The following is a 14,283-nucleotide window of genomic DNA, read 5'->3' on the forward strand; positions in this document are numbered from 1 at the left end:
CTTTAAACTGCAGCTGCCTAGGGCAGAGCTCATTCTAGCTTCCCAGGAAATTTTCTTGTCGTAGAAAAAAATAAGTCCCAAGGATGGAAAATTAAGCCATGAAAACAATAAATGTGTGGTGTGTACATATTTGGGGATGAATAGGAATGTTTGAAAAGACTTCAGAAGAAGCATTCCAGATGAAAGGTGTAATGAGGCAGTTCCCTGTTCTTTGTCTAGACTTGATTATTAGAATTTCGGTAATGATTTTTTTTTTCAGGGGAAGGTCCTTTTGGGCTGCTCTTTGTTGTTTTAACAGATTGCCTTGTAAATGAAAGTTTTCTCTGCTTCTTGCCTCAAGTATTACATGTAATATTCATTCTTCAGTATTATAGATTTCCTTTAGTAACTACAAAGGCATTTTACTAGACCCTTAGGCTAGTGTAAGAGAATACTTGAAAATGCATGCAGATTCTTAGATTCTTTGGTGAACAACTTTCAGCCATTTCCTGGTAATTACATTTTTCCTAAATTATTAAGGTGTTCTCAATATTTTCATCAGGCATTAGTACAGAGAAGAGAAATCTTAGGTGAAGTGTGATAGCTCTCTTTAAATGATCTGAAGGACTAACAGACGAAAGATTGGGCTTTCCTGTGTAGTTACACATAGTAGTAGTCGTGAGTAAAAGTGAAGATGATGGATCGGATGTTGGTTTTCTAACAATTGGAATTGCTTAGCAATGGAACAAGTTTGAAGTAGTGAAGTCCCTGTTACTGGAAGCATGTAAGCATTCTAAAGCCAAGATTCTACAGTAGAATATTTCATTCGCTGATTATCAGACAAAAAGCATCTCTCATCTGTCACCAGATATTGTGGTGAGTATTGATTGTATGTTCTTATAATAACTGAAATTTGTAAGGATTGTTTGGAGAGGACAGAGATCAAACTCACCCCACAAGCAGCTGGGTGGAAAGACAAGTTGCCTGTCATAATATGTGGTAGTGTCATCACTTTTCAGGGACAGCTGTCCCACAGGGGTTGTGGTGAATGGAACTGCTTGTATTACTAGAGCATGTACCACCCCCTAACCTGACGACAGTTCTGCCATTCTACCAGAGAGCCCTCTGCCCATGGAAGCAGGGAGCGTTTGTGCTATTTACTCCCTGTATTCTGACAGCACCTTTTTGGACATGGAATGGCATTTGTGTGTATCTGTCACAGAGACACAGTTCCTACCATGTGTCTGGTCTAACATCTTGTGAGCTCAGCAAGACTCCTGTCTGTCTCATTCGGTAATACTAGCTGTCTGACTCTATGGGACACATCTTTCAGGTTGGGCTTTCACTTGAGGATAAATCTGTGAAGATACTCTTCCCAGACCCCAAATATATCTAGACTCATGTTCTTGATTCTACATGTTGTGCTTAGAGATCAAAGCTACTAAATCCCTTGGAGTTAAACTGTCATAAACTGAGTGCCTGCTTTGTGCCTGGGGTCATGGACACACAGATGATTAAGACAGCTCTTTTCCCTCTAGATGTTCCTGGGCTGGGGCAGCTTCCTAGTTACTCTCTTTATGATAAGAAAGCAAAACAAGGTCTTCGACGAGTGTGAATAGGCCCACAGGAAATTTTCTCCATCACCCTTTGGCTCAGAGCGAGCTGGGATCTCAGCTGCTGGCCTTCCCAGTGGAGTCCCTGTAGCCGGTTCAGTGGGAAGGGCTGTGTTCCCATATCTCACCTCTCCCGTACCTGCGCCCCACCCTACTTGAACAGCTCAGCGCCCCTTGGCACTGGGTGTTCAACCCACACGACCCTTTGTCTCTTCACAGACTCTTTGGTGGGAAGCCTACCAAGCAAGTACCCATGGCCACAGCTGAAAACATGAAAAATTCGGTGGTCATCTCCAACCCTCATGCCGCCTTGACCCCGCAAGGCAACTTGGAATCCCCCTCGGGCAGCGGCATCCTGAGCAGTGGGAGCAGCAGTCCTCTCTACAGTAAGAATGTGGATCTCAACCAGTCTCCTCTAGCTTCCAGCCCCAGCTCAGCCCACTCAGGCCCCTCCAACAGCCTCACCTGGGGCACCAATGCCAGCAGCTCTTCGGCAGTCAGCAAGGACGGCCTGGGCTTCCAGTCCGTCAGCAGCCTCCACACCAGCTGTGAGTCCATCGACATCTCCCTCAGCAGCACGGGAGCACTGAGTCACAATTCCTCCACCGGCCTCATCACCTCCTCTAAGGACGAATCCCTGACTCCCTTTGTCAGAACCAACAGCGTGAAGACCACACTGTCCGAAAGGTTGGTGCTGTGCATTTGGCTGCTGGGGTCCCTCAGAAAGACACCCTTCCAGAGGTCAAAAGAATATGTCAGGAATCCCAAATGTTAAAGTCACCTTTGCCTGGGAGATTTCGCTCTTTCTCATACCTGTTGTCTTTCCATGGGGAAGCCAGTCTGGGAGGGAATTAAGCTCAGCTCTGCTTCCTGTTATCTTTTCCATCATGGTTACTCTCAGTGCTTGGAGCTGCTGAGAGTCTCTTCGGGGCAGATGTAATGCTTCCATTTGAAACGGCATTCCATTTTTGGAGTCCTTCCATCTTCCTGTTTGTTCATCAACTGCTTTCTTCCCCTCCCCTTGGAACCGTGCATGCAGAGGAGGTGATGGGCTGCAGCCCTGGAGGGTGTGGTAGGGTGCTCATTAGGCAGCTGGGTGGATTCAGTGCCCATCACAGCAAACACTACTGAAGGGCTACCAGCCAGAGAGAAGGAAATAGGAAATCAGAGGTGCTAGTGGCATATGTCCAGTTTCTCCACATAGGGAAGAAAGTCAGGCTTAGTGCTAGGAATAAGAAAAATGTTCTAATTGTTGTGTGTAACAACCCCTCCCCTTTCTTCCAATCTAATGTTCCTTCTCTTGTTTTCTACCTGCCTGGACTTCTAGCCCTCTCTCTTCCCCTGCTGCTAGCCCTAAGTTCTGCAGAAGTACTCTGCCCAGGAAACAGGACAGGTAATGATACTTGTAGGCGGGAAACCCCACCAAGCCTCTAGGTTCCTCTGCCTTGCTGTTTCAAGCCAGATGTTTTGTGTGAGGCTGTTGGCCTAAAGCTTCCGCTTGTGTTTGTGGCTCTGGTGTACCCTGTGACCCCCAGACATGCCAGTGAGGGTCTGTTCTGCCGTTCAGTAAAGCCCCGGAAGAGATGGAGTTGGGTGGGCCCTTCCCTTCCCAGCCTGGGAAGGAAACTTAGATCCGGCCACTTGGACTGGGGTGGCAGAAGTCCTCACTTGCATCTCAGCCTTCCTGTAGCATGCTTCTCTGCTTCCCAGCTTCCCACCCTTTCTTCTCTCTCTCCCCTCCCACTCCAAGCCCAGGAGTGATCTACCACCCACCTGTGGCCTCACCCTCACCTTCGTCTCCGCACCCCACTCCCTACACAGCTGGCTCTTCTCCCTTTTGAAGCCCTTTGCTGCGGTGTGGCTGTACGTCTTGCAGGCTGTTGTGTCCTGTGTGCCCATTTCCTGTACCAATGATGAAAAAGAATATGTGGAGTGTTGACGCTTTACAAACTGAGAGGCTTGTTTGCCCCCAGCTGCCCTCTGGGTAGACCTCAGAGATGGATATTGACCTTAAATTTGTTGGGGAGTCATGCCTTGGCCAAACATAATAAGCAGATGTTGTTTCATGCCTCACCCCGGACCCCACACAAAAAAAAAATTAATGAAAACCCACTTTGCCCCATCAACAGCAAAAGCTTTGTTTTTGTCAGACTCACAGATCAAGCTTTTAAACTCTTGTTCTTTGGAAATCCAAATGCCTTAACTTTATCAGCCAGCAAGTTGTAACATGCCCCAATGCAGGCCCAGGGCTCAGCTCCTAGCGACACCCAGCAAGGGCTGCAGAAAGTTAAGAGGGACCTGGAATTCACTTTGTTACAGATGAATTCCAAATATGCAGGCTGCTGGCCTCTTGAAACCCTGCAACAAGTCCCTTCTCTGGCTTATAGTCATTACCTGTGGTGTTTAGGGTGGGCCGAGTTAGAGGTGCAAGGACACTGGCATCTGTCTCTGAGAAGCAGTGGTGGTACAGTGATGGGCAGCTGGGTGACAGAAGGCACAGGTTCTGCTTTGAGGTGGGGCAGCCCCTAGGTTTTGCTTTGAACCTGTGGAACTGGAGGAACAGTTAGGCCTGGGTGGCGCAGGCCTCCTGGTGACTTGGGGTAAACTAGGCACTGGTGTCAGTGCAGGCCAAGGATTGGGGTTCTCGTGTTTCCTGAGGACGTGGATTTGTTGCATGCGGCTGGATAAGGGAGCACTCCTAGTGAAGTGGGCCTCTTTCTCCAGAGCTCTTCGGCCCCACCTTAGCCTCTCCCTCTTCATGTTGCCTACTTTCCCTGTGCTTCTCTGAAGCTCTCATTTTTGTTTTAACTTTCCTGCAGTGACCCGCACCTTGATAGGAACACTTTGCCTAAAAAAGGACTCAGGTATCTGTGTTTCCTCCTTGCGTCCATGCCATCTGGTATGGTTTCGGGGCTTGGCTGTGTGATTGTCTCATGGCTGGTGGGGGTTTAGGCTGGGCCGGGGTCCCCGCTTTGGCCACCGCAGCAGGATCTCTGGATGATGGCTCTTCCTGCACCCTCCTCCTCATCTCTTCATGTATGGCTTATTTGCTTGAGCAGAGGCTGTGCTTTTTCAGGCTTATTGTGGTAAAAACCATCCATGGAAAACATCCCTGGGCAAATCCAGACAGCAGTTCTTGCTACCTCTGGGGCCCGTGGGTTTAATCGCTGAGCACTTCACCATGACCATTCTGTTCACGGGCTGTCTTCCAAGAGAAAGGACATGACTTGTAGCATGTTGATTTGTCAGCCAGGCCAATACTTTTAAAATATTTAACTTTTCGGCCCATAGAAAATTGCTAAGACAGATACTTTATACTTGTCTAAATATTCTAATGGAAAATCAGGCCCGTAAGACCCAGCTGTGATCCATTTTGGGTATAAGGGAAGAAAAGGCTACCAGAAGACACATCCTCTCTTTCATTGAAAGCTGTGTTCATTTGGATGCTAGTCCTGGTCAAACAAGATGCTATAAGTCACCGTTGCTCTTACCATCTACTTCCCTTTGCCAACCAAGGAACTTCAGTTGTAACACCGGCCCCCGTGGTGTTCGTGTCTTACAGTCGCAGCTGTCATATCTCCTGCTGTCTAAACACCTTGTTCTTTGTAGCATCAGCTTCACCCTGCACTAAACATTAAGTGCTTTTGCAAAAAATGGAACTTGGAATGAAATGTTTCATTGCTGTCATGTATGTCTGTAGTTCATAACCTGCAGCTCTTAAGGCTGAGAGCATTTTGAACAGTGATGTGAGGTAGGTATCAATGCTTCCTTTCAGTAGGAGCTCTGAGTAAAGCCACCTCTAAGAATCTAAAAATAAAAGTATTGAAATATCCCCCAGCGGGCATCCTGAGAGAGGAAGTTGAGCGCTGTGGCCCTCAGAGGGGAAATTGGCAAGGCCTTTTGTACTGAGCGGCTCTCATCATGCCCATGAGGGCTGCTTGTCAGCACCATGCTAATGCTCAAACAGTGCCCACTCTTAATATGGGTTTGACATCAATGTCCTACTGTTGCCTCAAGAAGAAGCCAGCCTCTCTAATATATGTAATTCTGCATATAATTCTGGAACACATCTATCCTAACAAAATTATGTAGCTCTGACTTTTTTAAATTGTTCTTTAAAAAATTCAGAATAGGGATATGTGACAGGCGGTCTTCAGGTAATTGCCTAAGGTAAAAACATCAGGGGAGAGACATTTGTATTTTCCCTCTCACTCCAATGCTCCCTTTCTAGCGCACGCCCTCTACACACACGCATGTCCAGTTCCAACACACCAACAACTCCTTTCCTTAAGCTGAAAGAATCCCTCTGATGACGTACACAGTAGTCGCCCCATAGTAGTCTATTTACGAGTCCAAGGGGCTCTGGCCACTTAGGCATTTCAAACATTTGAGATGCTCCCTGTACGCATAATGAGAAAGAGCATGGATTTTGGCATCAGACAAAAATGGGTTGAAATCTCAGCATGTAATTCAAGGCCTCATCTCCCTGAATGTAAAATGAGAATCATCATCTGCGCTGCCGGGTAGGTTGGAGGCTTTAGTGGTTAATGTTAAAGAAGGCACTTAGCATGGTGGAGACACTCCATAAATCATAACCAGATAGTTTCAGAATAAATGAGGAGGTGGACCACGTGACCTCTGAAGCCCCTCCCTTGGTGAAACCCAGTGATCTGGGGTTCCTTTTCTGAAAACGTGTTTATACTGGATGATAGCAACCACTTGGAGCATCAGTACCCTCACACCTTCTTTACCTGTCTGATTTCTGACGCATATATTCACGGCCACTTATCTGCACTCCAGGATGCAGACACTGTGAGCTTTCTAATTAAAACTTCCTCCAAGTTCTGACAGCAGCTTGTTCTGTTGCTTCAGTCCCGTCAAGGTGGGGGCTTTGCAATGATGCTGTCATGAACCAACATGTTCCAGATCTGCCCAGTGATGGCTCTCTTGAGCATTTACCAATCTCGCTCCCTTTATGTATTCCCTCCAAATGGAATTGCAGTTTTCCCCAAAAGTAGCCAAAAAGTAAAAGAGGTTTTGAGAAACTTCACGAGTTTTAGGATGTGTAGTGATCTGATTTTTTAAACATCGTCTTTGGATATATATCCTTTTTTTTTTTTTTTAAGTTCCTCATCAACGCCATGGAGTTCATTTTCTTAAGTATTGTTCATAGTGAATCCCAGCTTGACTTCTGCCTGTCCAGGTACACTCCCACCTCCCAGCTTCGCACACAAGACGACACAAAGGAATGGTTACGGTCCCACTCCGCAGGAGGCCTGCAGGACACCGCTGCCAATTCCCCTTTTTCCTCTGGCTCCAGTGTCACTTCTCCCTCTGGAACAAGATTCAACTTTTCCCAGCTTGGTGAGTAGGCACTTGTCATTAGCTGTGTTGACCAGCTCCATAGGGCAGAGGTGCTTCTGTATTTTGACAGACATGTGGTCACTTCACTCTAGTATCTGATCAGCCCCCAACAATGTAATATGATTACAGGAGGTTGATAGCAAAAGATAGAAAAAATTGGAATGTTTTTGGTATTCTAATCAGTAATTTTCTTCACATGGTTGATATAGGTGAGGTTTTAGCAAAGAGCAAACCATCCTGTTCTTGAGAAGAATGTGTTGAGACCTAAAGAAGCAGGTTTTAGAACATATCCTATATTTGGTCATCCTCATTGCTTCATTAAGCTGGAAAGTAAAGATCAGGTGTTGATTGAACAAGTATTCTTGGAAATGCCTACTACTGACATAATGCTTTGACTGGCACAGAGAGGAAAGGAAAAGAATTTGTAACACAGTCCCTGCTACATGTCAATGGATTCTTTTGGGAGAGAAACACACCCATGCAGACTCATAAATAGAGTGAAAGAGAGCAGTCCAAAACTTTATATGAAACTGTGAGATCTGAATGTGATCAGATAACAAGTATTATATACAGTTAGAAAGATCCATCCTGGCTGGAATTACTGGGGAAAGTTGCATGAAGATAGCAGGATGGGAGCTGAGCTTTGCAAACTGATGGAGGGGGGACAAAGTCTTTTCCAGACTTGGCTCATTCTTTAGAGAGGCAGCCTTTTCCCAAATGTTGTAAATAATAAACTCAGAGTCTTTAAGGACAGGTGTGGTTTATAATCAAGCATGGCTTTATGCTTTCATTTCTAACGAATTAAGTGGATATCTGAAAAAGTGTACGTTACTGAAATAGGATTTTAATAAGAAAGCCAGTTTTGACTAAGGTAAATATTTGTGCTCCTTTGCACTGAAGCTCTTTAGGCACCATTACTAAGTGTCCCCCATTGGAGACAATGAGATCCGTGTTCATATTGTTCTTTCCCAGCCGTAACTCTTTGAGGCAAGAGTTTCTTGTCATGCACAAATGCTTCCCATCTGATCAAAAGCCCAATTGGACTATTTTGGGCTTTTGGCTTTAGAAAGGATTGTTCCAGATGAGCCCGGGGAGTAATTAGTTCATGCCTGGAAGGTGACACTAGCTTGTCTAAACGTGCCAAGTTGGAAAGCTAAGGCCCAGAGGCTTGCTTTGGAACTGACCCACCTTCCTCCCTTATTTTTAGCTCTAAGTGTGTTACTCAAGTGCTGATGTGACTACCTTTTAGAAAATAGACGAGAGAGAAGTTGGCAGGGGCAGATATGGCCAATAATAATCAGTCTCCTCTTCGTCCCCATCCAGGATTTGAGCTGAGACGTCAATTTCCAACCTCTGATTCCATTCCTTTCATTCCAGCAAGTCCCACTACTGTCACCCAGATGAGCCTGTCCAACCCGACCATGCTGAGGACCCACAGCCTCTCCAATGCCGATGGGCAGTATGACCCGTACACCGACAGCCGCTTCCGGAATAGCTCCATGTCCCTGGATGAGAAGAGCAGAACCATGAGCCGCTCAGGCTCATTCCGGGATGGGTTTGAAGAAGGTAAGTAAGGAAATTCACCATCTCGGGTTACGCGTGTGGTCAATGGTCCTATATATGGAGTTCATTTCATTGACCTGAGAGCCTGTCTTGTGTTTCCAGCTCTCCCACTCACTGTGGGGGCTGGGGCTGAGGAATTCTGAATGATAGGGTCTGACTCTTAATTAACCTTGTAGGACTCTAGGGAAGAGGCTGCTGAAAAACAGTGGTGAACCTTAGAGCTGACCGAGGTCTGCTCTCACTTCTCTCCCTATCTCTCTCCCTATCTCTCTCTCTCTCTCTCTCTCTCTCAGACACGGGCCATGGCTTCTTGGCATGTGCCTCCATCTTGAGGTTCAGCCGCGGGCTCACCATCTTGGCAGAGCCAGTTACTGGGGAGCTCACTGCCATGTGCTGACATACCCATGTGGCTTTAGGGGCCTGTGGGCAGCCATACCTCTCCATGGATTTTCTATTTCTTTTGTCAAGCACCAATTTTTTAAGTGTATTGCATGCAGATTTGCCCTTTTTCTTCTTTGCTTACTAATTGTGAACATTCGGATTGGATTTTTGTGTTTTGGTCATTTTATTCAGAATTTTAGGAGAAAAATACTGTGGGCATCTTTGCCAGCCATCTTCCTATCAGTTGATTTCTCTTTCCCTTTGTTCCTTCACTCAAGATGGGAGTTAGGGGTGCAAGCAGTCAAAATGCTCTGGAGGGACATTGCCCCCATACCCAAAAGCTGCCCAAGACAGGGATGATAGGACATTGGCATCAGTACTTATTAAGACTAACAGTTAAGAATATGGAGTAAGACTACCAGGGTTGAGATTCCATCCCCACTGCTTACATACAGGATCTTGGACAACTTACTTCACCTCTCTGTGCCTCCATTTTTTCACTGATAAAAATGGGAATAATAATAGCATCTAGCTCATGGAATCATGAGAATTAAATAAGATAATACATAATCAGTGTTAACCCAATAATGTCACAGTCTGTAGATTCAGCTTCAGAATTGATGTTCTGCCACCTGGAGCAGATGTGAAGCCCAGGTTTAGGGCCATAGCCCCGGTTGTGCCCTTTTTGGCCAGTGACAACAGAAATCAGGAGGAGAGCCAGGTGCTTTTCTCCACTCCCAGTCCCTGTAAGGGTGGGGGACATGCCCAGCTTCCTTCTGGTAAGAAAACACAAACTTGTAATTGTTTATGAAATCCCTGAACAAGTCAAGAGAGAGATGAATTCAGGATACAGGCTTCTGCTTTTGCCCAGTATATTTTATACAAAAGTTTTAAGGAATTTAGTTCCAGAGCCTGGCCCCCTGGTTAATCTTTCTAGTGACTTAATTCTCTCCACCCTGATTTATGTATCATTTGCATACAGAGACATCCAGTGAGCAGAGGCAAGTCTGTTAAATCCATATATGGGAACTTGCTGGGCCAGAGGATTAAGGAGGGGTGGAGCCTGAGTTACCCAGAGGGTTTTGCTGGATTTAGGAGTTAGGAATCAGTGTTAGAGCCCCTCAGAGCTCCGATAAGCTGACCCCAAGATGAAGGAGTAGGCAGTTTGTCTTGGACTTTTTTCTAGTCTGTGCTGCAAGCCAAGCATGACCGGGGAGCATTTCCCTACCTCACAGTGACAACCAACACATGGAGTGTGTCCTATGCCATATTCATCTTCTGTCACGTGTGTACCTGAATGAACCATGTTTGGTACTGAAACTTGTACAAACAAGCACACTTTGTCTCGTAAAGGTCCAGCACCAGTATGGTTATCATCATCAGATAGATTTTATTTATTCCATCTGGAATCACATTGTCAGGCAGCACAACTGTGGAATATCTGGGATGTTGAAATGACATTGATAAAAAAATGCCCGCCCACAAGCAGTGTCTAGACTTTTGTACACCGAATGATTCACGGTAGCATGGAACTGAAGAGCAGAGGTAAAAATCAGATTTGGAGGAAGAGGCAGGGAATGCTGTCTATATACTATAAACATATAACAATTTTAAATTTGTGGAAATTTGGCAGGTCAGACCGATTTTATTTCTTCCAAGGCTATTACATTAAAGAAACACAACAGGGCTTGTGCAATTAGGTGTTTTTGATTCCATTGCGTAAAGATTTTTTTTTTCTCCATATGAATTTATAAACCCCCAGTATTGCAGAAACACTTGGGGAAAAAAACTCACATCTCATATTTGAACCAAATAGAACCCCCCTTATAAGAGTCAGTTAGGTATATCATACACCCAAAAGCGGGATAGAAATACAGAATTAGTACCAAGCACTTGTGAGAAGCTTTCGTGGGATTTAATTAGCACTTTCCATTTAAAGGAAATGGGAGTCATAAATATGTAGATTAGGTACAGGTATGGCCCAAATGCAGCCTTTTAAAGTTTCTTCAGGTAAATTAATTTTCATCAGATGCATTATGCAGTCTTAAAGTCAACTTTTAATAGCACACATTTAGGGAAATGCTTGAGGCATTTTTTAAATGGCTGTCTTTGGAGGAAAAAAATCTATAGTGACTTCACCAATCATCACAAAGAGCTAGTACAGTCTAAAATGGTTCATATGGAATTCACAGCAACAGGGCAGCTTATTAATAAATAAATCTTATATTGCACCTCTCTTGTGTTTCTATCCCGAGTTACACTTGCAGTTCAGATCCGGGTACCTCCACTGTTAACGATATGATTTTGGGTAAGGGGCTTGACCTGGTCAGTCTATTTCCTATTCACTGAAATGTGGAAAATAATTATACCTGCTTCAGAGGATCAAAGTGATTTTAAGTGAGATAAATCCTGGAAAGCATTTAGCAAAATGATATTGAAAGGGGTAATGGTAGCTAGTGTTATTATGCTTTTTTTTGTCCTTCTCCCCAAGGGTCATTTCATCCCCATTTTGTTTGTGGCAAAACTGAGGCAGAAGTGACTTGAGGATTTTATATAGCCAGCACTAGGTCCTAAATTCTCAGTTCTCAGCCCTCTATTGTTCTTTTCAATCCTGCCTTGACATTTGGCTCTACCTTGGTCACACCTGGGCTTTCTTTCTTACCTGTCTAAGGTGAACTATGATCCTTCACCAATACATTCTCTGTTTTCAGTTACGCTTCCTTTGCTGGTTCACAAGGTGGTCCATTCGCCATCTACCTCCCATTGTCGCTAGCTCTTTTGGCAGTACCCAATGATGGGGTGAGAACTAGAGGGCAGTGCCTAGATTCTCATTCTTTCTGTGCTCCTGGCTAGCTTTGTGTGCCTGCCCACATCACGTAGCCTCTTTAGGCCTTAATTTGTTCTTTTGTTGACATGCAGTAGAAACTCCTGCCCTGTCTGGAAATTCAGCTATAAATTCTCTGTAATGAAGAAGATCACGTTAAGCAATAGTATAAATAAGAAAGTGCTTTGATTAATATAAAGCTGAATGTAAATATATGATGCCCAAGTGTGACATCTGAGGCACTTGATAGCTTTATTACCTGGAGTTGCCCGATTGTTTCATTCTGTCAAGTGATTTCACCCCTGACTAAAGCACAGGTGTATGTTCTTCTCAAACATGCATTTTTTGCTTATTTGATCCCAGTTTGTGCCTGTGCAGATCGCATGAAGGGCTTAGGAAACCATCTAAAAGATACAAAGGCTTTATTTTTATTTAAAAACACCTCAGGAACCATCAATCAGGTCACTCAAGGGCAGAGCAGCCTCCAGACTTCCAGTTAGCAGATCCTGTTCCTGAGTGTGGTGTGACCTTAAGCATATCACTTAACCTCTCTGGGTTTAGATATTCTCTGTGGTACCTTATAGCTTCAAAGTTATGGAGCTAGAGGTATAGGGTGGAAAATGCATGGCATGCTTTTGCTGTTCTGGCTGTGTAAGTCTTGCATACATTTTGTTATCCGAAGCAATAGGCTGTGAGTTGGCTCAGTTCATTTGGAAGAGGGCCAGGTGCAATGGTTCAGGCAAGCCACATTCAGTTTGGGGTTGACTCTGGAAATCAAGGAATCCTGCTTTGGACCACAGCCTTGCTGTTGCTATTTACTAAGTAAGAGGAGTTAATTACAGAGAAAAATAATTACCTCCACCCGAAGCTTACCAGATGGTGCTCATCTCTGCCTGCAGCCCCATGCTTTCACTGAGCTATTGCTGAAGGTTGTGTCAGTGTAAGTCAGTGTGTATGAGGTAGAGAAATTCAAGAAAATGGAAGAAGAACTTACATTTTCCAGCAGCCAAAGTTCATGGAGTAACCCTGTGCAGGCCTCTGGAGCAGGCAGTGTGGTTGAAGGGGGGCTACATGCTACCCACATCTCTTAACCCTGCTTGGCCCATTACTTTCTGTGCCATGGGGCTAAAGTAATTTTCCCCTTTGGAACATTAGGCCACTAGGTTAGGGGCATGGGAGGCATCCTTTAATGTGTGAACATATTAACACTGAAAGCTGTTACTGGCTAAGAACACCTTAAACTGAATTTTTATGGGGCAAGTGCCAGATGAGTCATGGATAGAGGAAGAATGTAGAAAAAGATGTAGAAGCACGCACATGGCTAAGGAGGGTGGATGTGAGTGGTGGTACAGGGGCAGCCTCAAAGCAATGCATACCTTCTAAAGAGAGAAGAGGGCTGGAAGGGCAAGCTGAGAGCTATGTGGGTTCAGAGGAGGGAGGAAGCAGATGCAGGTGGCAGTCAGGGATATGAGGGACAGCTCCATGGAGAAGACGTCTGAACTGATGCTGGAGACTTGGACAGGCAGAAATGAAAAGCATCCTAAACAAAGGGAATTGCATGGACATAGATCTCAGATGGCAAAGTGTTGTGCAGGCCCTGCTCGAGAGAGGTTCTAGGTTCTGAGTGAGGTGAGAACACATGTGGAAGGAGTGGGAGGGCCGGTGTGGAGGCGCCTGAGTGGTAGGCTGGGCTGTTCGCCAGGTATCTCATGGGCAAGGAGCTCCTGCCGATTGCTCATCCCAGTTGAGTTCACTTTTTGGGTGGTAAGTGAAAGCCATTTAATGTACATGGCAAGTGACTCCCAAGTCTCCTGCTCCCAGACCACAGGTGAGAGTATATGTAAGGGTAGAGGCTTTCCACTCATGGTCGGGAAAGCTGTGCCTAATTAAAAGGCCTGGGGTATCTCAAAATGTGTATTTCTTTCAAACAAGTTGTATAAAGATTACCAAGAAAATGTCAAAAAATCTGATGCCCCAAAAAAGAAGTCAGCCAGAATACCTCATCCTAGAAGATCATGCTTTAAAATGGCCTGAAAATGAATAGTAAAATGTCTCCCCCAGCCGGGGGCAGCGGGGGCTGCTAAGAAGGGATGAGGATGGTTCTAAGTCATAAGCACCAGGAGAAACAGAAAAGAGGGCACCATGTGCTTGTCACTTTGTATACACAATTTGCATATGCAAGTGACAAGCGCTAGCAGGGTGTGAAATACTTATGCTACACAATCTCAACCCTAAAGGAATGTATTAGAAAAAACAAAGAAAATACGCTGGATCGGAACAGGTATTGAACAGGTTGCCTTTGAGTAACAGAAACATGAGTCATGCAGGTTGTAGCAGGAAATGCATATCTTAATATTTCTCTGTACTTGAAAAATTTTATTTAGGAATCATGTATTATTTTGATAGGGGGGAAGTATTTAGAAGGTTGTAGGAAAAAAATGTGCTACTAGAAAAGTGACTCCCAGAGCACATTATCCTTATTTGACCCTGACCTAGTGCCAATCAGGAAAGGCTGGGTCAAGGTGAGATTAAGTGGCTCCCAGCCTGGCAGTGTCCTGT

The 14,283-nt window shown here is 45.0% G+C and overlaps 1 protein-coding gene across 10 annotated transcripts in view; it reads left to right on the forward strand.

Annotated features, from left to right (window-relative positions):
• Positions 1–14,283, forward strand: part of NAV2 (neuron navigator 2) — a 685,764-nt gene that overhangs the window by 624,472 nt on the left and 47,009 nt on the right. For 8 of the 10 annotated variants that reach the window (XR_008999256.1, XM_057507467.1, XM_036920166.2 and 5 more), the window contains 5 exons: positions 1,812–2,279; positions 2,920–2,985; positions 4,412–4,456; positions 6,796–6,956; positions 8,334–8,522. Coding sequence is in view for 9 of the 10 variants with exons in the window: in XM_057507467.1 (XP_057363450.1) it covers positions 1,812–2,279; positions 2,920–2,985; positions 4,412–4,456; positions 6,796–6,956; positions 8,334–8,522 (929 nt within the window). In the remaining variant the exon portion in view is untranslated. The remainder of the gene's footprint in view (positions 1–1,811; positions 2,280–2,919; positions 2,986–4,411; positions 4,457–6,795; positions 6,957–8,333; positions 8,523–14,283) is intronic. The other 2 variants (XM_057507464.1, XM_057507465.1) reach the window with 2 other exon arrangements.

Source organism: Manis pentadactyla, chromosome 9 (genome assembly GCF_030020395.1).
Source record: "Manis pentadactyla isolate mManPen7 chromosome 9, mManPen7.hap1, whole genome shotgun sequence".
Lineage (NCBI taxonomy): Eukaryota > Metazoa > Chordata > Mammalia > Pholidota > Manidae > Manis > Manis pentadactyla.